General features: G+C 35.4%; 1 protein-coding gene across 1 annotated transcript; it reads left to right on the forward strand.

Annotated features, from left to right (window-relative positions):
* On the forward strand, positions 1 to 25,428 carry NHP2 (NHP2 ribonucleoprotein). Its single transcript, XM_090384942.1, has 4 exons — positions 1 to 277; positions 5,290 to 5,362; positions 13,974 to 14,079; positions 25,225 to 25,428. The coding sequence occupies exons 1-4, from the start codon at positions 76 to 78 to the stop codon at positions 25,348 to 25,350; spliced, it is 507 nt and encodes a 168-aa protein (XP_090241068.1). The 5' UTR covers positions 1 to 75; the 3' UTR covers positions 25,351 to 25,428.
* Positions 25,429 to 25,955: the final 527 nt, after the last annotated feature.

Genomic DNA, 25,955 nt, shown 5'->3' on the forward strand with positions numbered 1-25,955 from the left:
AAAGCAATTATTGTAGTCCTGTATTTCGTACTTAGTCTGTTGATATTGTTTCGTTTAATGTGACAAGAAAAAAATATGACGAAGGTGAAAAAAGATAAGAAAGATAAAAAAGCTCCAGAGGAAGAAGAAGAAGAAGAAGCATCCAGGAGTAATGTAATAGAATATTCTGAAGATAAAAATTTTATATATCAAGAGAAACTGAAGTTTGTTAACGCTATAGCGAATCCGATGGCTACGCGCAAACTTGCTAAGAAAGTTTTCAAGCTACTAAAGAAGGGTCAGTGTTTTTTTCTATTTTATGTTTACGTGTTTTCCCTATAAGTTTTTCTGTTAAGTTGGGGAAGTATTATCTTCCACAGTATGTGTTATATGAATAACTTGTACATCAGTTGAAACTTTGAAAACCTTTCAAACCTTACAGTCTACTGCCGCCACTAGAACGAAATGTCCATGAGGATTAGTATACTAGTATTGTCTCTTTATTCTGGGGTGGGGGGAGAAAGCAAGCTTATAAAACATCAATTTAAAAAAAAAAAATAAAAACCCTCCCACATCACCTGTCTATCCCCTCCAGTAATTTGTCTAGTTTTACCTTGAATTTATTAAAAATACCGACTTTCACGACAACAGATGAAGATTTGTCCTAATGGTCAACCACTGCTGGCTCTAGGCAACTTTCTGCACAACTATCCATCAACTATCCTAAATTAAATAATTTAAATTTATCCTCCTGATGTGTGTAGTCTTGAGCAATCAAAAGAATGCCATCAGCATTGAGCATGCTCAATCCATTAAAAACTTTAAAAACCTCATTTGGATCATTTGCATGTGCCTAGTTTCCAGATGCTGCAGTTTGCAGAACCAAAGCCTTTCTTGGTAAGAGCAACCATTTGTTCCCTTCACCAATTTTAGGGCACCTCCGTAGCCAGATGGGCAGGAGCAACAGTGCGTAGCACACGCTTCTTGATTAGACCGGGGTTCGAGCCCATGAGCCACCAAATACGGAGGATGCAGAAAGGTCAGGGAATGACCACCGCATATCCCCAGAGCAATATGGCCTTAGTTGCTAATGCTCCTAAAAACCAAACAACAACAACCAATCTTAATGACAAAGTTTATACAGCAAAAAAAAAAAAAAACTTCTAATTTCAGCTGTCTGTCCCCTTGAATAATTTGTCTAGTTCTTCCTTGATTTTATTCAAGCCACAACAACAGGAAACTTGTTCCAGCAAACAACCACCTGCTGCCTAAAGACAAACTCTCGCACATCTGTTCAGCAACCATCCTTTCTCAATTTGAATTTATGCTCCTCGTGTGTAGTCTGAGTAAGAGGAAGAGTCTCATAGGAATTGAGCTTGCTCAATCTATTCAAAGCCTTAAAAACCTCAATTGGACCACCTTGCTGGTGCCTATTCCCTAGACACAATTTGCAGAATTAAAGACTCTTTTGGTAAGAAAGGCTTTAGTTCTGCAAATTGTTTCAAGAGATCTACATCCTTCCTAAAAATGAGGCCTCTATACCTGCAGTACTTAAGATGTTGCCTGACCATTGCCTTATACATTGGAATAATCACCTTATCCTAGCTAGCAAAATTCTTGTATATCATTGACAAAACTGCATGAGCTGTCCTGACAGCCTGTCTGCACTGTCAGAGAACTTCATATCTGACTGCACAGTTACTTCTTGTGCGCCTTATAGTCCCTGTATTCAAATTTTGCATCCTTATATCTGAGTGGCACTGTGTCTCTGATATCCCTAGAATGTCTGCATTTGATGATGTAATAAGTACTTCTAATTCATCAAATTTATTTACTCTGCTCCTAACATTGGTGTACATGCTCGTATACATGCACCTGTTCTTACCCTTAGTTACCCTAACACAGCTCATGTATTTACTTGTTCCACGATGTCTCACATCAATGCTTGAAATCCCAAACACCTTGCTTTCCAGGCTTCTGCTCATTCCAATAGAAGTAGTGCAAGAATCATTTTCACCCATGTCTGTGGCTATTGTTATTCTATTAGTCTGTGTATTTCCCAATGCTAGCAGTTTTTTTGACCCACCTGACAGCACTTTGCTAGCCACAGTAAATATTCTTGCCCCCCTTTTAATTAAGTGTATTCTAACCCTGTAAAAACACTCTCTCCTGTTAATGAGCACACGTAACATGCTGTAAAAAATTCTACCCCATCAGTCTTGCACAGTATCTCCAGGGCTGAATTGATTGATAAGGCTCTCAACTTGCATGCTCCATCCTATCATATCTGAGCAGAATTGCAGATACTTTCAAATTAAATCCTTACAACTTTTTCCCTACATTGCTCTGTACTTGATAAGTCAGTCCTGAAATCTCCAACTTTTAATGTGATTAGTGCCAATATGTACAGCAGTACCGTGTTTCATGGTCTTAAAAGATCGTGTTGTTTTGTCTGGTATCAATACAGTATTTGTTAACAACCTCCAGAGGGTGAATGTTATATTAGCTTTTCACACTTCTGTAAACAGAATTACTTATATCTCTCCCCCCACCCCAACATTGGATGTTTTAGAACATACTTGATAGATAGATCTCAGTGAGATATTTTTTAGGCTCCCCTACACAGCAGCAGTTTATCTCTTAATTACAGACATACTGATTTATGATATTAATACAAATGACTTGTTTTACAACAACTACCTGGACATTTTACTCTTTTATTTTATCATATACATATGATAAAATACAAATAGTCCTACAAGCTAATCATCTGTGTTCACTACCTACCTGCTGAACTGAATCCTGTTTGGGAATGTAAAATTTATTAATAATAAATTTGTCATAATTTTTGAAGTCACTGCAATAAATAAATAAATAAATGACGACCTTCAGATTTTTTAATATAATTTTATTTAGTAAAATATCAAATTATGCTAGCACTTGAAGTACTGAAGCAGTCTGTTATGATCGTGTTTTAAAAATGACATCATTTTAATAAATGAAAAGGGTAAAATGATGAAGTTTATGTGGCTAATGCATAGTCCATGCATCTGATTTGGTTGCAGTGGTATCATCTTGACTGCAACCAGGAAGATCTAATTGGAATTGTCTATGTGAATTGTATTCCATTTCGATTATACTAGATGAGAATTCATTTTTATGTTGAAAACTGCAAATATCACAAAAAATACACAAAGTAAAAATCAAACAACTCGACTCACAGACAACTAACGAAACTGCTTTATAGCTAATATGAAGCATATACCTGCATATGACTCATGTACCTGCATCTCCCCCTCCCATATATACAATTCCTCTATTTTAATGCTTAAATATAATAAACTAATACAAATGAAATTAATAATTGTTACAATTATTTACACTGGTGTTCAAAGAAAGTGCATCACCTAGGAATTTCACATTTATAACCCTTTTTCGCAATAGTATGTTACATTAATGTCTAGCATTACAAATAGAAATATAAAGAAAATATATTTATTAATAGTTAAGGCAAAGCTAAGTAATATTTGATAGGTGTGCTCTCAAAATATTCCAAAATGATCATTTGTAACTTTATACAACAGTTTTGGTAAAAATGATAATTTTGTCTGAAATGTTATCAAAAGCAACTAATACAAATGAAATTAATAATTGTTACAATTATTTACACTGGTTTTCAAAGAAAGTGCTTGCTTCAGTTTATCATTTTAAATGAAAAACAAAATGAAAAGTTCACCAGGTGCAAACTAATATTTAGTTGAACTGCCTCTGTCCTGATAACAGCAGCACACCTTCGAGGCATTGACAAGATCAATTTCTGAAGATCAACTGATAGTTTGTGGTTCCAAACACGAATTATGGCTTCCTGAAGTTCACGAAGGGTCTTTGGTTTCTTTCTGGCAACTGCAGATTACATACAATGCCAATGGTTCTCTATAGGATTCAGTTCCAAGCTGTTTCCTGGCCAGCTAAGAGTTGTAATGGACTGTTCTTTCAACAATTTTTTTCGCCTATAACAAAATGTAAACACATTACTGTCGAACCTCTATGCAGAAATGAAGCTAAAGTAACTACAGAAGTGCCTACTTAAACTTTTCGCCCAATGACAAGGAACAGAGTTGTCCTCAAAATGCAATTACTTGGCAGGTTGAAATGGTCTCTAATGGTTGGCAGCAATTTGCCTTCCAATATAGCCAAGTATCCACTTCCATTTACGGAACCTTTTATAAACTGCAGGTGACCTACTCTGCGATACGAAATGCATCCCCATATCATTTGGCTGGTAGGGAATTTCACTGTAGACACCATGCAGTCTGGATGCTAATCTTCACCACGTCTACAGTGAATCTTTTGTCTCCCATCAGAGCCATGCAGGTTGAATTTCTTCTCATCCGAGAAAATAACTGACTTCCACTGCTTGGGGGTCTATTTGGCATGCTCCTTACACCAAATTAATCGGGCGTTTTTCATTTTTTGTGTGAGGGGCTTCTTCTTAGGACGACGGGCTACAAATCCATTTTTGAAGTGGCGTCTTTTGACTGTTACTGCACTTGCTCTCACTCCTGTATGTTCTTCCCATTCTCTTTTCAGCTCAGACGAAGAAATTTTACGGTTTTTAAGGCATAAGCACTTCAAAATGCGGTCCTGTTTTGGAGTAGAGACTCGTTTGTGTCCGGTTCCTTTTTTCCTATCAGCAGAACCAGTATTCTTGAGTTTGGAAAGAAATCTACTCATTATCAGCTTATTACAACACATTCTGTAAGCAATATAACTATAAGAACATCCTTCCCCATGTAAAGCAACAATAACACTCTTTCTTCGTGGCGTCAACTGCATGTAACTTTCCATCCTGACACAAGCAAGGAATGACTGCAACTCTTGCAGAGTGTGCTTATATAGCTGAAAGTAACAGCTGATGCAATATTACATCATCACCTACGCATGTCAATCTTGTCCGATGCAATCTGTAAGAAATATTGCCACATAGTTATGTTATTCGTATGAAAATTGCAATTTTAAGAGGTGTGGACTTCCTTTGAACACCAGTGTATATAACATGGAGTGTATCCTCCATCCTATTGTTAGTTCTCATTTGTAACTTAACACAGTATATATTCTTTTAGATGCCATTTTTTTATAGTATGATATGTTTGTCCCAGATAGATCATTTAACCTCAGTTTATTCTTATTTACCCCACTCGACAACTTATGAGAATATCATTATTGGTATCTATAATTTTTCTGAGATAGAGAGAGATTTGTGATTGTACATATATATGTATATGCATTTTTCCCTTCTTTCTCCTGCAGCTGGTAAACAAAAGACCTTTCTCAGGACTGGACTAAAAGATGTGCAAAATAAAATAAGGAAGGGAGAAACTGGGTATGTTTTTGTAATATATTATTTTAAATTATTATTATTTTTAAAATTAAAACTTAAGAGGAATAGTTCTCTGTCCTTTTTTGTCAAAGGATTAGTAATGCTATAGCATTATTTATTATAGATTAGCTCAGGAATGTAAAAATCCTGGGAGAAAAGAGCATTTTATAGCTTAATCTTGCAATGGTAGTGAGGTCAAACCCAAAATTCTTCATTTCATGCTCATAGTGATCTGTTTCTATCCAAGGATTTGTATAATTTTCAACATAGGTATACCATGTGATGAATTCTTATTACAGATAATGTACTATTGGTAGCACTCTTTGTGGAGGCACATATCTTATTGTTGAAGGAGCTGCCTTGCATAATGACTGAGGGATGATAGCTTGGCCAGGCAATCTGACATTTGCTATATAATGTCATTCTGAAATTTGCTATAAAGTTTATAAATGGTATTGTGAGTTATTATTGGTCATTGCTTTTTTTTTTTTTTTTTTTGCTGTGGCATTTATGTTATTCAATTGATAAAAATTTGTAAAGGCAATAAGGTAGTTATATGCAGTATTTTCAGAACAAGAATATTATCCAGAAGATGATTGAATTATGAATCATGCATTAGACAGAAACTTTTTCTCAGTCATCTTGAAAAAATTATTAAATTAGGTTAGCAATAAAAAAAAATAATAAAAAATAACCTCAAACTTTTTTATAGTTCCAGAACAGCAATGTGTCAAGAGAAATGCAGCAAGGGTTAGTGGGAAAGAATTAAAATCCATTTAACATTTTCATGCCAATTGTATTATATAGCGTACCCATGTAGTTGTACCATATAATCGAGGCATCCATTTGGCAGTGACGTGCAGATTAGTAGCAGTCAGACTAAATAGTCTAGAAAAGTCTAAACCAATTCCTTCAAGATTTTTCTCACTATCTTTGCAGGACAGTTTCACCCTGATCAGTAACACAAAATTTGGTTTCTATGTCAGAAAATTAGTGGCAACAAATTTCATGATGGTATTTAATAGGCTTGGTATTTAAATTATTGCTAGAAATGCTTTCTCAATCTGACTCTAAGGGGAGATATTATTGCTGCAAAACCTGTATAAAAGATGTAAATGGTGTGTGCACATCGAAGGTGATTACTTCGAAAATATATAACCTTGCTTTGCTGTTAGTGTTATATATATTTTTTTTGTGGTAGCATCAGTCTCATTATTTAATTGGCACAGTGTACTGTTTGTTTATAATAACATATTGGCTCTCACTAACTACCCCCTTTCCCGCTACTGATATGCGGAAACAGAACATAGGCAACAGGTTATATATCTATGAAATCTTCAGCGGACACTAAGGAAAGGTATCCTTAGTGCCTTTTTCTGTGGGCATTCTCCCTGGAGTTCTTTTTTTTTAAACACTGATAAAAGTGAAGGTTCTCTAAGTGGCAGTTGGCATAAAATTTACATTGGTTATAAAATTTTTCAGTTCTCTTTGTGCTCACCAAAATGCTCCTTTAATTTTCATCATATTTACTATATCTGTCATTGACTGTGATAGCTACAAATGCTTTTCAAATCAGGCTTGCAAAATTGAAAAGATGTGTGTGAAAATATAACAAACTGTTTAAGAATCACTGGATTTTTGTACTCCCTCTAAAAAAAGGACCATGTGACCTTGACAAAGCTTTGCAAATCGGAGTCTGTTTGTTTTTTCACATCAGTAGCATGATTTTATACTGTTTGATATCCTTGGTAGATAGATTACTGATAACTACAAAACTTCAACTTATTTCAGAATTTTCAATGTCGTTCACACCAAAATCAATTTGTCTTTTAAATACAGGTAGGCCCCAATTTATGCCGGGGTTATGTTCCACATCCTCGGGGTTGTTAGCTGAAGTGACGTAAATCAAAGAATAATTATAAGGTATTTAAATGAGATAGGTTCCTTCACTATGAAATTGAACCGTAAGAGTTAATATAAGTGTTTTTATATTAAATATCCGTGGTTATTTTATAATTATGAGATATAATTAATATTTATAAATAAAATATAAGTAATAAAATAAAAATTTAACTTAGTACTTTGTTTGTTCCTGTAGAGCCCTCTTTGGAGTATGTAATAATGCCACAGTCTGCCCTCCCCTTTATTGATGTTTTTTTGACATTGCCGTAATGGGGCAGCATTAATGGGATGGGTCTGATTGAGGGACAATCGGTTCTACGGGTTCTTTGACCTTAGAGAAGAACTGCTCAATGACGTCTGTTGAGTCTTTCTCTTTCTCTCTTCTAACGTATTGTAGTAGGGCTTCAATATGTTAGTAACAGCTCTTTGGATGGAAGACCTGTGTTCCCAGTCTGGTTCATTATCACATAGTTTCACAGCCTGTTTGTATTTGTGCCAAAGCTGATTGAAGTGTATTTGTGATGAGTGTCCTAATTGGCACAATCTCCTGCTCTTCCTCCTTAGAATCCTGTTTAGTCAGTTGTGCAGCCAGCTCCTCTAATTCCCCCTTTGAAAAATGCTCACCATGGATTTGCAGCAACTCACCGATATCTTCAATGTTAACCTTGTCAAGGCCAACATCCTCAGCCATTTGAGTGACACCTTCAGCCACTGCTGAAACTAGCTCAAACTCAAAAAAGTATGACTGCATCAGGCCACAATTTCTTCCAAACACCATTCATGATTGCAGTACTTCTTTCCAGGCTGCAGTAATGGCCTTAAGGCTGCAGTAATGTTCTTATGGCCTTAAGGCTGCAGTAATGTTCTTATGGCCTTAAGGATGCTGTAGGACCTCCAGTAGTCCCTCACAGTCACTAAATTAGATGTCTGCACTGCCTTGACAATCCCTTTTAAGGTCATATGCCAATAGTATGCCTTGAAAGTTCGCAATAATGCCCTGATCCATTGGCTGCAACAATGAGGTGTTGTTCGGTGGCAAATAAACGACCTTCACTTTCAGAGCGTCGTTAGGGATATCTTTAAGGTTGGCTGGATATCCTGGAGCATTGTCGAGGACTAAAACAACATTTTGGCAAGTTGTTTGCCACACAAAATTGGGCCACCTCTGGATAAAAGTATAAAGTGTACCATTCATTAAAAAGGGTCTGGGTCACCCACGCCTTCTTATTAGAGCGCCAGAAAACAGGAAGGCGAGTCTTCATAATGCCTCATAACACATGGATTCTCTGAATGGTACACCAACTTCAACTTTTACTTAAGTGTCTGATGTATTACCACCCAGAAGTAATGTAATCTGATCTTTTCCAACCTTATAACCAGGGACAGACCTCTCTGCACAGGTTATGTACATCCTACCAGGCATCTTCTTCCACTACAGCCCCATTTCATCAATATTAAAGACTTAAGTCTGGGGTGTAGCAGCCTTCATCCATTAACTTTTGGAAAATGGGAGAATATTCCTCAGCACCTGCAGTGTCAGCACTGGCCACCTCACCAGTAATTTTTACATTGTGAATTCTGGTCCGGTTTTTGAACTGGGAAAACCAGTCCCTGCTAGTCAAAAATGATTTATTCCCTCCCAATTCCTCATTAATTTCACTGAACAAGCTCCTTGCATTGTCCATAACCACTGCCTGTGTTACAGGACACTAAGGAAAGGTATCCTTAGTGCCTTTTCTGTGGACATTCCCTCTGGAGTTCTTTTTTTTTAAACACTGATAAAAGTAAAGGTTCTCTGAGTGGCAATTGGCATAAAATTTACATTGTTTGTAAAATTTTTCAGTTCTCTTTGTGCTCTCCAAAATGCTCCTTTAATTTTCATCATATTTACTATATCCATCATTGACTGTGATAGCTACAAATGCTTTTCAAATCAGGCTTGCAAAATTGAAAAGATGTATGCGAAAATATAACAAACTGTTTAAGAATCACTGGATTTTTGTACTCCCTCTAAAAAAAGGACCGTGTGACCTTGACAGAGCTTTGCAAATCAGTCTGTTTCTTTTTTCACATTCGTAGCATGATTTTGTACTTCATATTTTTGGTTTTTGGTTCATACCGTCTATCAAATAGGTATTTTGGTTCATATCATCTATCAAATAGGTATTTTGGTTCATATCATCTATCCACAGCACTAATAACTTCTCCATTGTCTCACTCCTTGAGTAAGTTCTAGAAACGCTTACATTAACAGTTCCTGTGTGTGACTGCTTGATCTTCTCAGCATTATTCATAATGGTTGTAACAGTAGAAGGTGCTAAATTTAAGGTCTTGCACACCTCTGAATGCCACTCACCAGATTCCATACGACCTCCATGGAATAATGTCCATCTTCACTTCAGTCATTAGAGATTTACGGCTTTTTTTAATTTGTGCAGGCACAGATTCACCACTATGCTTAGAAGACATGGGTACACAATTTATTTAAAATAATAAGGCACTAATGAACACAGGAAATTATTAAAATTTTAGGCACAGCTCAGAACACATGCACACAGGTGGACAAGGAGAAAACAACTGACGACACTAGTGCTGTCTAGGTACCCACTTTCCGTACATACCTAGATGGTACTGCATTTATGCTTGCACTTTCAAATTTTATTTTTTTTATATATATATATATGGAATAAAAGTAATAGGTACAGTAGTTGTAATAAGAAGAATATATGAAGGAATATAGACCTGGGATACTACTATGTAGAGTAGAAGGCACCCAATGACTATAAATAAATGAATGATAGGAAGTTATGCTTTAGCATGACGAGAGAACAGCAAGTAGTGTAATCAACCAATGGGTTAGCTAAATTGGAAAGGCAGTCATAAAATTACACAATTCGAACCTGCAACACAGAAAGTCAAAAATATATTATAAGTACTTAGTACTGTACTTCAAATGATCTCAACGTCGTTAATGAGGGCCAGCTGTCAAAATCAGTAAAAATGCAGCAAAAAGTAAGTACATTCACAAATAACACACACCACACAGAGCAAAACAGCATATAATGCTTCCAGCCTGAACAGAGTTGAAGTCCTCACCACCCAAACCAATCATAAATATAATAAATGTACCAATAAGCGATGCCTTACTTGTCCATACCCTCAGCATGTTTCTGAGAATGCCACAGACCCTATATTCTGCAAAAATAGCAATATAATATACCTCATTACATGCCTCACCTGCAATATGAAATATGTTGGACAAACCAGCAACCAATTACACCTCAAACTCAACCTCCATAGGTCTGACATCAATGACTACTGCAACCATAATAAGCGTGATAAAACTTAGAACAGGAAATTGAGCATAAGCACTTTCAATTACATCCCTTTACAAATATCCATATCTTGATACTAGCACATATATCTGATCCCTGCTCAAGAATTAGATTAGAAGAGTTATACATGCTAAAACTAAAAACCCTCTACCCATACTCATACGTACTAAACAACAAATTTCACCACTACATCATATCCAGCATTACCTCTGATATATGCATCGATAACAAATTCCAAATGATTAAAGGCTTAAATAAACCCAAACCTCACAAAAAATATAAAACCAAGATTAATAAATCCAAAAAACCCTATAACTAGGAAACTTTTCACAGTTGATCTCTGAATGGTATAATGGTTACACGGAAGTACAAAAAATCCATAATCTGCTTTTCAGAACTAAACTTAGTGTTGTAAAAGCTCTCTACAGATCAAGATACAGACATTAAATCTATGCAAAGTAATATAGTAATAAAGAGCATACCACCTTAATATTAAGGTATATTACCAACCCGGACAAATAGGTGTATTTGTGTACGGTGATCTCCCCCGTACCAACCACAACGGGCGCCTCCGTAGCCAGGTGGGAAGGAGCAGTAGTGCGTATCACATGCTTCTTGATTAGACCGGGGTTCGAGCCCGTCACCACCAAATATGGAAGATGTGGAAAGGTCAGGAAATTACCACCGCATATCCTGGAGCAATATGGCCTTAGTTGCTAATGCTCCTAAAAACCAAAACAACAACCAACCACAACATACAAATAATATCAAGATTCAGCTACTCAAAGCCTTTCGGGCTGATAGCATGTAATTACAAAGCCTTGGCCACCAGTCTAGATAAATTTATACCAGATTCCAACAGTTGCATATGCAACCAACCACATTTTATACCTCGTGTCAATACTCATTTTGTACACATCATCACTGGTAATCTAGACATAATACCAAATGAAGAACTAAAAAACCATTATATCAACCAAATTAAGGTCAAAAAAACAACTCTATCACAATTTATTCAACTTTTGCTTGGTGTTATCGTGCAAATATAATACACCCATAGAAGCCTTCCAAATATGGATAAACTCAGTCCTCACTGACCTACTCAATAAATATCAAACACTAGTTGTACAAGATGCCACACTTGCCACAAGTAAAAAATACAATTTCTCCACTATCAAAAAGCACCTAGCTGAACTGCATAAGCACTTTATAATAACTACCGTAGATAAAGCCCCTAACAATTTTGCATTTATCTGCAAACATTTTTATTATCATACGTTAAATACAGAACTGAACTCAAGTAACACATACAAACCTATAACCAACAACAATAGTATCATCACTAAGAAGCTTATTGCCTTCAGTAAGAAATTAACTTTAACAATTATAACCTACATACATCTATTTTATACCCAAATTCCACAAAAATCGTATAGGATTTAGATTCATCACCTCATGTAAGCATAGCTATACACATAAACCAGGCAAGACTTTAGAACTACTTCTGAAACCCATCCTAAACACCTTACCAAATAGCAGAATTATTTATAACAACCAGCCTGTAATAGAAGCATTAAAAGCCAATAACATCACCAGTATATCAACACATGATTTTTACAGCCTCTTCACCAATGCTTCAGAATAGCTAACATATGTAACACCTCTTTCGCAATGCTTCAGAATAGCTAACATATGTAACAGTAACCGGCTGATAAAGCATAATATAATAACCCCATATAACAAGCTATTGGACAATCAGTTTCCGACAGCCCACCTTCACTACCACTTCAACAAAGCATTCCAAATCTTAAAATATAAGAATATAATTAACCAATCCCTAGATATGACAAATATATTAGCATAATGACATCCTCTACTTCCAGGCTGTGTAAATAATGTATAGGCAATACACCTTAACCTTTTTGGTGTCTCACGGTCTGGAAAACTTGTGCCCATCGATTGGGTAACATAGGAGTATTTTTTCACTATTTCTTATGATTTTTTACTATTTTTATTGGCATTATATGTAATTATATTTTTATCATGAATGGTAATAAAACTTAAATGGTATTATAATGGTCTACCTCCACCATTATTAACATTATTGACTTAACCACATGAGACAGTCCCAGAAATTACGTTCATGGTCCTACTACAGGAACGGGCTAGCAACCCTGGACTACCCAAGCACTACTGATTCCTCTTATCCTCACTGTCCTTTTTACTGTTCTGAATCCCTATCTTTTACTTTTTGTGCATGATTAGGTTTCAAAAGCAATATCAAGATGCTATTTTACTGCTATACATACTGAATTTGCCTCATACAAAATTCATGTATTATTTTACTTTATGCCTTCTCCCCTATCCTAGGACTTGTGGCCTCATTGTGTTTAATCCCCCATCAACCCCGTACGTCTTATTGCTTTCCATTGCTCTAGGTCGCTTCTACATACCATATAGTCATTTAAACAAGCACGTAGCATTCTTTCTCTCCCCGCAGTACACCGGACAACCGTCCCCACTCCTTCGGCTTGCGAAATCAGTAAATACGATTCATGACCGTCTGCTCCATCTCACGATTTCAACTTTCAATAATATTTACTAATTTTTTACTGCCTATATATTGCTTATTATCTATCATTTCTCCGCCTCTGTCGGGTCAGCCACGATATATATATTAGCATTACCTGGCTTCCGAACATTAACAATAAACTAAAATCTTGGTATCTTTTTACCACTTGCTACGTATATTTCATGTTAGAAACAGAGGCCTTACTTTTTGCTGCATTTCTACTGATTTTGATGGCTGGCCCTCGTTAACAACGTTGAAATCATTTGAAGTACAGCACTAAGTACTTATGATATAATATTTTTGACTTTCTGTGTTGCAGGTTCGAATTGTGTTATTTTATGACTGCCTTTCCATTTTAGCTAACCCGTTGTGGTTGATTACACTACTTGCTGTTCTCTCTCCATACTGAAGCATAACCTCCTATCATTTATATATATATATATATATATATAATAATATATACATTGAAGTGTCGTAAAGCGGGGCCTACCTGTATATAGAAATATAACAAAAATTAAATATTAAAATTTCATATACATTTTAAATAATAATTTTATAATAAATTAATTTTAATATATAAAAATATATTTTCATTTATTATTCCATTTTGTTGGGTTAAGATTAACATAATAAAGGTAAATCTTAATACTTTTTTTGTGTGACTTATTAAGAAATTGTATGCTTATTTAGTGTAAATTTCTTTAATATTCTTATATATATTTGAAGAAACATCAGATGTCATATAGAATTGTTCTTTCTTTTGATTTATTTTTAATGTTCCTTTTTCTTTCTTGTGCTCTAAAAGGTTAGTTGTATTTGCTGGAGATGTTACTCCTATTGATATCATGTGCCATATGCCTGCAGTCTGTGAAGAAAAAGACATTCCTTATGTCTATGTACCAAGCAGAGATGTAAGTTGATTTTATTTTATGTATTGGACAAAGTTGATTTTATGTATTGGACAAAGTTGTTTTATAATGCAATTTTGAAAAGAATATACATTTATATTTCAAACTGAATTTAGAGTGACAAGAGTATTGCATTCATTTAACTCAGTTTCCTGGTTATGTTTTGATGAGTGAAACTTTCTCTACTTTTCTAAATATAGCCCACTTTTACTGAAGTTGCTTTTAAGATAATGTTTTATGTTTTTTGCAGAGTAATTTTGCAGACTATTGAAAGAACTAGACATATGCAGTGTGGCCTTTTTTCCAGCTTGTAGTTTTCTCAGGGTGCTGCATGCCTGAGTCAACTAAATAAATCTTATATGGTTTTTCAGTTCTCCAAATAATTGCCATTCTAGTGTTCATCTGTTTCCTAGAAGAAGTAGCATTATTAGTTTAGCCTGTTTCCTAGAAGTAAACAGACTAATGGGTAATACTACTTCTAGGAAACAGATGAACACTAGAATGGCAGTCATTCAAAATAATCCTAGAAATTATAATAAATAAAATTCTGTTTATTAATCAAAAAAGTAGTGTCAAGGAAAAGCACTAGCTATGCTCTATAACTTTCTAAGTAAAGCATAGTGTCAGCCCTGGGAAAAATATTTTAGGGCTTTTGCAGAATAATTAACTGAAAACAAATGATCAGAAAAATACATGAGAACTCTTGAAAGGGTTTCCATCTGTGCAACCTTTTTGTGAAAAGTTTCAGTTGTAAATAATAAGTTCTCCAGCCTTTCATTTTTTTTTTATTTTTTTTTTTATATATGTATATACACACATGATCTTGATATATAATCAGAAATATTTGCACATGTGTAGTTTTGAAATTTCATGCATTTAATAGTAATAGCCATATAGTGCAAGGAAGCCACAGACTTTTGCTGTACTGGCCAAAAAAAAAAAAAAAAACGAATAGAAAAGAAAAGACAAATTATTTGTTTCCCTCACTTAATTAACTATCCAGTTGACTATTGAATTAAAACTGTCAGCCTCAGCTACCTGTGAAGGCAACCTGTTCCAGCAATCAATGACTTTCTGGCTAAAAGATAACTTTCTACAATCTAGTCTAAACCTCTTCCCTGTAATTTGAATTTATGTCCTCTAGTTCTGGAATTCTTTATAACAGTGAAAATTCTGCCTTCATTCATTTTACTAACCCCTCGTAATCCTTATAAACCTCAATCAGATCACTCTGAGGTGCCCAGTTTCCAAGCTCTGCAGTCCACATAATGAACATCTTTACTCATATGGTCGCACTTTTGCTGATCTCAACATGCAAGTTGCATTCTTTGAACCCTTTCAAGAAGCTCTGTATCTTTTTTCAGATGAGATCTTCATATTTGAACACAGTATTCCTAATGTGGTCTTACTGTTGCGTTTTTTTTTTTTTTTTTTATAAATTTTTTTTTTTTTTTTTTTTTGGCTGGTGCAGCATAAGCCATAGGCTTTCTTGCACCATGCGGCCAATACTAATACTAATAAAGTGGGACTATGACCTCCATATCAGTTTGATACGGAATAATCATCAATAGAACAGTCACTGCAGTGACTTTTTTTTTTTCTTTTCCAGTTTTTGTCTCAAGTTTTTCTCGCCAACAGTGAAGTTAACAGCCAGATGGAAGCATTGAAAAAAAGAGAAAATACATGTTATGAAAAACACATATGTAAAGCATATTAGAAGAGAATTTTATCTTAAAAATTAATCAAAAAGATTAATTTTTAAGTTCAATATGAAAAAATGGATTTTTAACAGTTGTGTTAATAGCAAATCAAAAATCTGGCGACAACTCAGCATTGTTATGGGCCTATATGGGAGCTTGAAGGATAGGGTGGATGTCCTTGAAGGATCTAAATTGAGGGGCCCATCAAGCTCTCAGCTGCCCACATCAATGACAGAGCTGTCATTGATGTGAGCATCAACGGCAGTGTAGGCATTAAGAAATCTCTAGGCCGACCACCCATGTCTGAACAGAATGTCGAGCACTTGAGACAGTCTTGCTTACATAGTCCGAAGAAATCCATCGCTCACCCAGCCTGGAGCTTGGCATTCCAAAGATCGAATTCAGAATGTGCAAATGACTGAGACTTTATGCATACAAGATTCAACTCAAACACAAAATGAAACCTGAAGACTGTCCCATACGTACTGAATTTGCTAGTGCCATGCTAAATGAGATTGACAATGATGAAAGTTATTTAAAATGCATTTTGTTTAGTGACGAAGCAACCTTCCACATAAATGGGTGTGTTAATCATCACAATTGTAGAATTTGAAGAATTTGTAGAATATGTATGTGATACTCATAAAATAAATAATAAATGTGGACTAATGCACAATCACTTTCTAGGCCCATTTATGTTTGCTGAAAGGACAATAACTGGCAATGTTTATTAGGATGTGCTTCAGCTTTATGCTTTCCCTCAAGTTGAAGACATAGAAAGAGAGAAAGGAGTTTCTGTGATTTTTCAGCAAGATGGTGCACCGCCACATTTCAGCCGTAACGTGCAGAATGCCCTAAATGACATGTGTACTCATCGTTGGATCGGAAGAGGTGGACATGTGCCGTGGCCACCAAGATGACTTGACTTGACACCATTACACTTTCTTGTTGTGGGGGGCACCTAAAGAACATTGTCTGTGCAGAAAATATTCGCGATTTGCACCATTTAAGAGAGAGGATCACAGCTGCAATAGCAGCCGTTACACTGGAATTGATTGAGCACACATGGGCAGAGATCGACTACTGCTTGGACGTTTGCCAAGCAACGAACGGTGCTCAATTGAAACATACTAAGGTATGAAGCAAATCTTGAGATATTCCTGTAGATATTAACAAATAAATCAGTTAATTGATATATTTGCATTGTTGTTTTATCATTAAATCACGACGCCTTTTTCAATGACCCTGTATATGAGAATACTATCTCTTTTATTAGACTAGACAAAGACAGTAGCAAATTTAAAATTGAGAAAGGAGTTTGACAAGGAGACACAATATCGCCGAAGTTGTTTACTCCTACCCTTGAGGAAGCTTTCAGAAGATTGGACTGGTCGCAGAAAGGAGTCAATGTGAATGGAGAGTACCTAAACCATTTATGCTTTGCAGATGACATTGTAATCATAAGCCACAATCACAAAGAATTAGGTGAAAATCTTAATCAGTTATGTAGAGTTAGTAAGAATTTTGGACTAAAGATGAATATAGCTAAAACCAAAGTGATGATAATAGAACAAGTATGCCATAGAAAGGGGAACAGGGGGATTCTTATACTTATCGGGACGTCATTAATTGTAATAATGATAAATGGCTGGAAGTCAAAAGAAGAATAAATTTTGGATGGATAGCATTCATGAAATATAGTGACATACTGAGGAGCAATATCCCAATTTGTCTGAAACGTAAAATAATGAACCAGTGTATAATCCCCACCATGACTTATGGAAGTGAAACTTGGGCTCTCACCAAAAGAATGGAAGAGAAGCTGAAAATTACACAGCAAAGAATGGAACAAATTATATTAAGAATCAGACTGTTGGATAAGAAGAGAAACACATGGATTAGGTAGTAAACACAAATAAAGGACATTCTTATCAAAACTAAAGAACTGAAATGGACTTAGGCAGGACACATAGCTTGAAGACATGATGACCGATGGGCTAAGAAAATATCAGAATGATACCCAAGAGGTGCTAAAAGAAAACCTGGAAGACTATAACAGAGATGGACAGATGAAATTCAAGAGTTCATGGATAGTAAATGGATGGCCATTGCACAAAACAGAAGGAACCGGAAAGTTTCTGGAGAGGCCTTGATCTTGCAGTGGATTGAAAATGGCTGAGGATGAAGATGATGAACCCAAGAGTAAAGTACCAATTGTCTGGTACTTTACTCTGGGGTTCACAGTAGTGGAAAATGAAACAATCTGGGGGGGGGATGAATTATGATGTCAGATATATGAAGTTCCGTGAGCAATGCAGAGACAGGCTGCCAGAACAGCTCATGGGGTTTTGTCAATGATATACAGGAATTTTGTTAGCAAGGATAAGGAACTGATTATTTCATTGTATATGGCAATGGTCAGGCCACATCTTGAGTACTGCATACAGGTTTTAAGGCCTCATTTTAGGAAGAATGTGGAGCTGCTGGAACAAGTACAGAGAAGGGCGACAAGATTGGTGAGCAGAACAAAGGGATTATCGTACCAAGAAAGGTTTCAGTTCTGATTGAGGTGTTTAGTGTTTTGAATGGATTGAGCAAGCTCAGTGCTGATGGGATTCTTCCTCTTGCTCAAACCATACACATAAAGAGGCACAAATTCAAATTTAGGAAGGATGGTTGCAGAAGTTTGCCTTTAGCCTTTAGTGGATGGTTGATTGTTGGAACAAACTCCCATCTGTTGTTGTTGTTGTGGAACTTGATGACTTAATTTAATTCAAAGAACTCGACCAATAATTGGAGGGAATGAATTGGTGTAGGTGAAATGGGACTTTTTTTTTTTTTTTTTTGGCTGATGCTCTTTAAATCTTGTTTATTGCATAATTTGCCAATGCTAATGGTATTTTTTATATAACAGAAGGCTACATACAGTAACTATTGCAATGCATTTTAAACTGTTGTTTACTGTTTATTAAAAAAAAGAAAAAATTTAAATGGTGTGTAAAATAAACTGTGCTTTTCCTTGGATTTTTTTTTTTTGTGTATGTTAACATGCACCCTCTGGAGGGCTAATGATACCAAGTGCTTTAAAAATAAATCAGAGTCAAAGTAGTTGCGAAAGGGGGGGGAAAGCATAATTGTTTCTATGGAGTGAATTTTAAGGATATTTTCACTGAAATTTTTAAAAATTTTCTTGATCACAATAGAGATGGGAGAAAGATGCCTCTAAAGTACAGGCCACTGTTGAAAAAAAAGCGGTGAGTTAGGGTTGAATTTGAAAGTGCCTGCAATTCTGCCCAGACATGATAGGAGGGAGTATATGATGAAAGCCTTGTTGATCAGTTCAGCCCCGGAGAGATTGTGCAAGGCTCAAAGGCTCAAGGGGTAGAATTTTTCTCAGCCTGATCTGTGCTTGTTAACAGGAGAGATTGCTTCTATTGGAATGAGCAGCAGCCTGGAAAATAAGATGCAGGGGATTTCAGAGACTGCTGGGAGTCATTGCAGTACAAGTAAACACATGGGCTGTGTTAGGGTAGCTAAGAATAGGAACAGGTGTATGTATATGTGCATGTACACCAATGCTAGGAGTTTGGTTAATAAATTTGATGAATTTGAGGTGTTGGTCAAAACTTCATGCTTTCATGCTTCATGCTAAGGCAGATATTGTTGGATGTCAGAGTCATGCTGTCACACAGATATAAGGAATGCAGGAATGGAATTTGGGGAGTACAATGTGTACAGGAAGGATAGACAGGATGGGAAGGGAGGAGGGGTAATGCTATTAGTTTAAAAAAAACATAAAATCCAGGGAGGTACAGCCAGTCGGCATGGCTGGACAGTGCAGTGTCGAGTCAGTTTGGTGTGACTCGAAAATAAAAATTGAGAGTAGGAGCGTGTTATAGGCCTAATGACTCTGATGAGTGTAATAAACAACTGTACAGAGAAGTAATGTGCCAGTTAATCAGAGAGTCTTATAATGACGGATTTTAATTTCCCAGATATTGGCTGGAATTTGTGGGTTGGTCACTCACACACTAGCAATGCTTTTGTGGATTTATTCGACGATTGTTTTCTACAGCAGCATGTTCAGGAGGCAACTAGAGGGAGTAATACTCTTGATCAGATTATCAGTAGTGATTCTTCATGCATTAAGAATCTGCAGATAAAGGAAACACTAGGTGGCAGTGATTACAGTGTGCTGAAGTGGGATTTAATCAAAGAGGTAACTGCCATCAGGGGTAAAGGGAGAGGTTTTTGCTTTCGTAAAGGCAACTACGGAGGTCTGAGACAGTATTTAAATTCTATACAGTGGAACCGACTGATGAATGTTACCAACAGCAAATTCAAAATGGGAAGCATTCCAAGAATTAATCTTGGAAACTACTAGGCTTTTCATACCAACTAAGAAATAATGTTCAAGGTTTAGGCCTAAATGGATGTCAGATGAACTAATGAGACATGTGGCAGAGTAGAAAAATGCATGGATGGGTGACACGGAAGCCTATGATAGATATAAGCCGGTCTGTAACCAAGTCACAAAGGAGATTAGACAGACAAAGGCAGATTATGAGAAATCTTTGGCAAAGGATGCAAAGAAAAACAGCAAAGAGTTCTTTACTCATGTAAACTATAGAAAAAAGGGGATGAATCAGATTGGTCCACTGGATATCAATGATTCAACTGTTGATGATCCTGCTCAGGTAGCTAACAAACTAAATGAGTATTTTGCATCCACATTCACACATGAGGAGTTATTCAGGACGGGAATTCCAGAGGTGAATTACACTCTGGCAGTGAGCTGGATTATTTTGTAATAACTGGGAGCAGAGTTCAGGAGAAATTGTTGAAAGTAAACATAAGAAAGGCACTTGGGGTGGATGGAATCTATCCAGTTATATTAAAGGAGGCAGCAAATTAAGTAAACAAACCCTTAGCCATGATTATGAGAGCTTCCTTGGAATCAGGGGAGGTACCCATGGACTGGAGATGTGCAAATGTTACACCAGTTCACAAAGAAGGATCAAAGGGTGACTCAGGTAATTACAGACCTGTTAGTTTAACTTCTGTTCCAGGGAAATTAATGGAGGCTTTGGTTAAAGAAACACTGCAGGATCATCTAGACAAGATTTCAGTTATAGCTTGGACATAGCATGGTTTTTTTAAGAGGAAGTCTTGTCTGACCAATTGGATTGGATACTATGATGTGGTCACAAAGGAACTGGATGCAGGGATTATCTTTGATATCATATATTTGGATCTTAGAAAGGCTTTTGATACTGTTGCACATGGAAGACTGTTGCACAAATTGGAGCTGTGTGGCATTGGAAGGAAATTGCTGCTATGGATAAAGGGATGGTTGAGTGGGAGAAGACAGCGGTAATCAATGGACACTGCTCTTCGTGGACTAATGTTATTAGTGGAGTCTCTCATGGTTCAGTATTGGGTCCATTGTTGTTTTCTGTATTTATTAATAATATTGATGATGGTATATCACGCTTAATGTCCAAGTTTGCAGACGATACGAAGGTTGGCAGGGTTGTTAATGATATTACTGGCAGTACACTGCTGTAACAGGATCTAGAAAAGTTGAGGAGATGGGCGAGAGGTGGCAACTGAAGTTTAACATTGACAAATGTAAAGTACTGCATATGGGAAGCACTAACCCCAGAGTAACGTATCAACTGTGTGGTACTACACTGACCATCGTAGAGAATGAAAAGGATCTGGAGGTAATTGTGCAGGCAGATATGAAGTTTTCTGAGCAGTGCAGACAGTTTGCAATAGTAGCTCATGGGGTCTTGTCAATGATATACAGGAATTTTTCTAGCAGGGATAAGGAGGTGATTATCCGTTGTAGGAGGCAATGGTCAAGCCACACCTTGTGTACTGTATACAGGTCTGGAGGCCTTGTTTTAAGGAAGGATGTAGAGCTGCTGGAGTGAGTGCTAATGCTATTTTTAAAATATTCTTTTAAGCAAATAATTATATTCTAAAGTAAGCAATTTTATGTACTTGTTTATATATACTTCAATCTAAGCCTCTATAACCCAGTAGTTTTCAACCTTTTTTTTAATAACGGCACCCCTAAGTAATTTATTTTATTTTGCCGCACCCCTGCTCAATTTTCTCAATATATATATATATGAATTATTAAAAATATAAATGTTATATGATATTTATTATAATAATATAATTATTATAATAAATATCATATAACATTTATATGATATTTATTTATTACATTTCATAATACAAATTATATATACATATTTGATAAATATTTATTACAAATTATATATATACGGTATATAATTTTGTTCTTTATATAGATGTACTAAGTAAACATCAATTATAAATCACCACAAAATTAAAAAGATACTGTATACCTTTTTATAATGAAATAAACATAAATTAAAAAATAATAATAAGTTTAAGTAACTTAAACCCAAATTATCTGGCACCTCTGGAATGTTGTTGCGACACCCCGGTTGAAAACCACTGCTCTAACCTTACATAAATGGCTAATAGGTTTAAAACCGGAAACCTTGTGTTCACTACGCAAGTTCAGTAACATTATTCTTTAAATAATTGCAGAATGGTTTTGAAAGAAAAACAAAAATTAAATATTTATTATTATTATTATTATTATTATTAGCCCTATGGTGCAAGGAAGCCTGAGGCTTATGCTGCACCACCCAAAAAAAAAAAAAAAAATTCTGAATTACCCTGAGAGAGAAAAGGGAATCACCAAGAAAGAGAAGAATGATGATATCCAGCTCAGGACCCTGGGTGTGCCAAGCCCATACTCACCAGACTTGAGCCCCAGGCTCCATGTATTTAAGTGCAAATAAGCAAATCCATTGCTATATATATCTCTCTCTCTCTTTTTTTTTTTTTTTTTTTTGGTCAACAAAATCTTTAGTATAAAATATAATTTTCATGATTTTAACAGTCATTTAAAAAAATAAATAAATTACGATTTTGAATCTGAGTTGCTGTAATGACTTTAAAAGGCTTTTCAAACGTTTAATGCAGCTGTGTATTAATATTTTTTCCCACAAAAAATTCCCCACTGTTGATTTTACATGTTGATGACTTCATTAAGTTTTTTTTTTTTTTTTTATAATTATATCAACTTCAACTTTATTTTTTTTTTTGGAAAAATTCTTTTATCCTTCAAAATATGAGCTGTTTATGCAAACAATCAGGCGCCTCTGTAGCCAGGTGGGCAGGAGCAGCAGTGCATAGCACACGCTTAATAACAAACAAACAGCAAACAATCAAATAAACACAGTTGCTCTCGCCTAGAGTCTTGGCTATCTGTTTAGCAGAAATTTGTCTATCAGAGAGCATCATAGTGTGAATAGCATCAACATTTTCAGGTACTGTTACAGAAAAACTGCTCTTCCCATCCTCCCTGCATCAGTGCCAAAAAACTCCATTTTAAATTTTGCAACCCAGCATTTGATGGTTGAATAGCATGGACACTGTTCTCCTAACATTGCCACCATATCAGCAAAAAGTTCCTTTGATGTTTCCTCAGTAGAAAAAGTTATTTTCTAACCACTCTATCTTCATTTTTGCTGAAAATGATGTTTTGGGCTGACATTTGGTCTTCAACCTGTTATTATGGGTTTTTGAGGCATATGGGTTGTTTAATTTAAAGAGATATGCCCTTTCGTAATTTTATATCCTTTTGTCATATATCAGAATTCCTCCCCCCTGCACTAACTTCTCATAATTTTATTGCTTCTTATAAAGAATTTATGCTAAAAACCATTCACTGCTTAAGAACATAAAATCTGTATATTATGAGCTCTTAACCTTTCAAGATTATGCCATTTTTTAATCATGCCTTAGACGTTGTCATTTGTTACTTCTGTATAAGTATCATTTTTGTAGTAGTAGTGAGGATTTTATGGCACAAAGCAACACAGGCTATGATGCATGCAATCCATACCTGTCTCTAGAGATGGAACTGTAAGTTATCCATTGAGAATCTAGTCTCTTTCTCTGAAAGTTTCAGCATAATTGGCCTTTCCATTTTTAGATGGTAACCAATTTAGACCAGTGAACTAGATCTGGTGTCGTGTTAAGTACTTTTGTCAGTTATTTCTCGATAACCATTCGCCGAAAGTAGTATTTCAAACTCTCCAATGTACTTTTCAGTCTTTTTCTGAAATGCCAAGTAGGGTGTAGTTTAATAAACTACAAAATTATATTGGGAAGTTGATTCACAACTGGGTTGTCAGCTGTTATACCATTAGGGTACCTATCCATTCACTAATGATGGGGGCCAAATAATCCTGAAATAGCTGAATGGGTGGTGGTGCCCACTTAGAAGTAACTGGTGTAACATTTCTTATTTGAAGTATAACAAGATGGACAACTTGTTATGAAGGAATTCACAATATGAGATGTTTTGTAATGATGCCCTTAAGTATTAATTTCTTATTTTGACTTGATTTTAGTTCATGCAAAAGTGGACGTATTATTTGGAATGTACTTGAAGTGATCTTGTGAAACATAGATCTACATATTTGTCAAAAGTCCCCCAATTTCTGGAGTACTCCCAGATTTAGACTGTCCCCCCTCACAAAAAATGTGATTTTATTAATTTTTTTGTGGGGGAATCCTTCATCACATGCTTGAGACTACTTTTCCCACATCATTATTCTGAACATTACACAATGAACTCATGAAATAGTCAATAATGACATCTTCTTACCGTTACTGTGACTGCATTGGTGTGAATGTGAGTGGCATAAGTAGGGTACTGCAAATATGGCCTTAAACCACATAACAAACTTTGCCTTCACAATGAGTTGCACTGGTATCTACTTAAAATGAATGACACCATAAATAGACTGATCAGGCTTTTATGACAAGATGAGACAATAGATAATACATTAACCATTTCAATGATATAATATCATTTCTGAAAACTTAATCTGGCAATTGTTTTAAAAACATGTATTTGAAGGTTGTGCAGTGCTAGGATAACTTGTTGTGGAAGCAGTGTTTGTTCTGCTGTCAGTATTAAAACCATTACGTGAGCTGAGCAGTGTAAATTCTGCTATATACAAAAGGATAGCAGGATTTAAAGGAGTGATAGGACACGATATTCTTCCTAACTTCTTATAATTTAATAACTATTTTATTTTATAATTCACTAATATTAAAATTAATTAATTCAAATTATTAAATAAATTCATAATTTCATTTATTTATTTATTATTAAATAATTTCTGTCCCTAGAAATACAGAATAATATGTTTATTTTCCATGTTGATGCCAGTTTGTCCCTGGATTTTACAAGGAAAAAATTGTAGCCCTATCATATGGGCTCTTGAAAAAATTAATTATTTTGTCTTTTTTGAATGGCAGAATTTTCTTAAATGAAAAATATATTTTGTCACTTTATTTATTATTATCTTTTCTTTCCCTTCAGGATATAGGCACAGCTATTGGAGTGAAAAGAAACTGCTTAATGGCTATGGTGAGGGCTCATGATAGTTACAGAGCTCTCTATGATGAACTGTATGAAGAAGTAAAAGCTCTTCCATTGCCAATTTGAATTATAAATATAAGTTTTTTACCTGATGTGTATAGAATTTTATAAATTAAACTGAGAAATAAAATATCTTATACTGAATTTTTTTTTAGTTTAATTTGCATATTGCAAAACTTTTTGCCATTGGGTATTTTTCCTAACCTTTTAATTTTCTATGATATGCTAGAAATTTTGACTGTGTAATTGCATTATTAATGAAGTATTTTATGAGAGAGATTTTTGACCATACCATGACATACATACATACAGAGATTGCTAATTAATATTTCATAAAACAGTTTCAGAATTTTTAGTAATATTATCATATGTAATACACTATCCATCGGTGGTGACCAAATCCTCGAATTGCTATTCTTAAATTTGCAGTGTAGATTTAAATTTCCTATAGTGTAGGTCACTCATCCCTTGTTCGCTGTAATACTCTATTTTTTGATACCTCCCCTCAGAGATGTACTCTGCTCCCCGGAATAGCACTATTTGTTTCAAACACCTTGAGAGAAGTTAACCCATTAGGGGGTGTTTGGATGCCTGAGAGGCTCTATTGAAAAAAAAAAAAAAAAAAAAAATATGCCCTTCAGTTCAATTTTTCAGCCAGAAGCAATTTACAT

The sequence above is a fragment of the Mastigoproctus giganteus genome, chromosome 11 (assembly GCF_048544385.1).
Source record: "Mastigoproctus giganteus isolate SK-2022 chromosome 11, ASM4854438v1, whole genome shotgun sequence".
Classification (NCBI taxonomy): Eukaryota; Metazoa; Arthropoda; class Arachnida; order Uropygi; family Thelyphonidae; genus Mastigoproctus; species Mastigoproctus giganteus.

Bases quoted from the DNA above. Each gene is read 5' to 3' on its own strand.
- NHP2 (XM_090384942.1), top strand. From the start codon at position 76: ATGACGAAGGTGAAAAAAGATAAGAAAGATAAAAAAGCTCCAGAGGAA. The intron at 278-5,289 runs GTCAGTGTTTTT...TTTCTCCTGCAG, and splicing joins TTTCAAGCTACTAAAGAAGG to CTGGTAAACAAAAGACCTTT. The intron at 5,363-13,973 runs GTATGTTTTTGT...GTGCTCTAAAAG, and splicing joins ATAAGGAAGGGAGAAACTGG to GTTAGTTGTATTTGCTGGAG.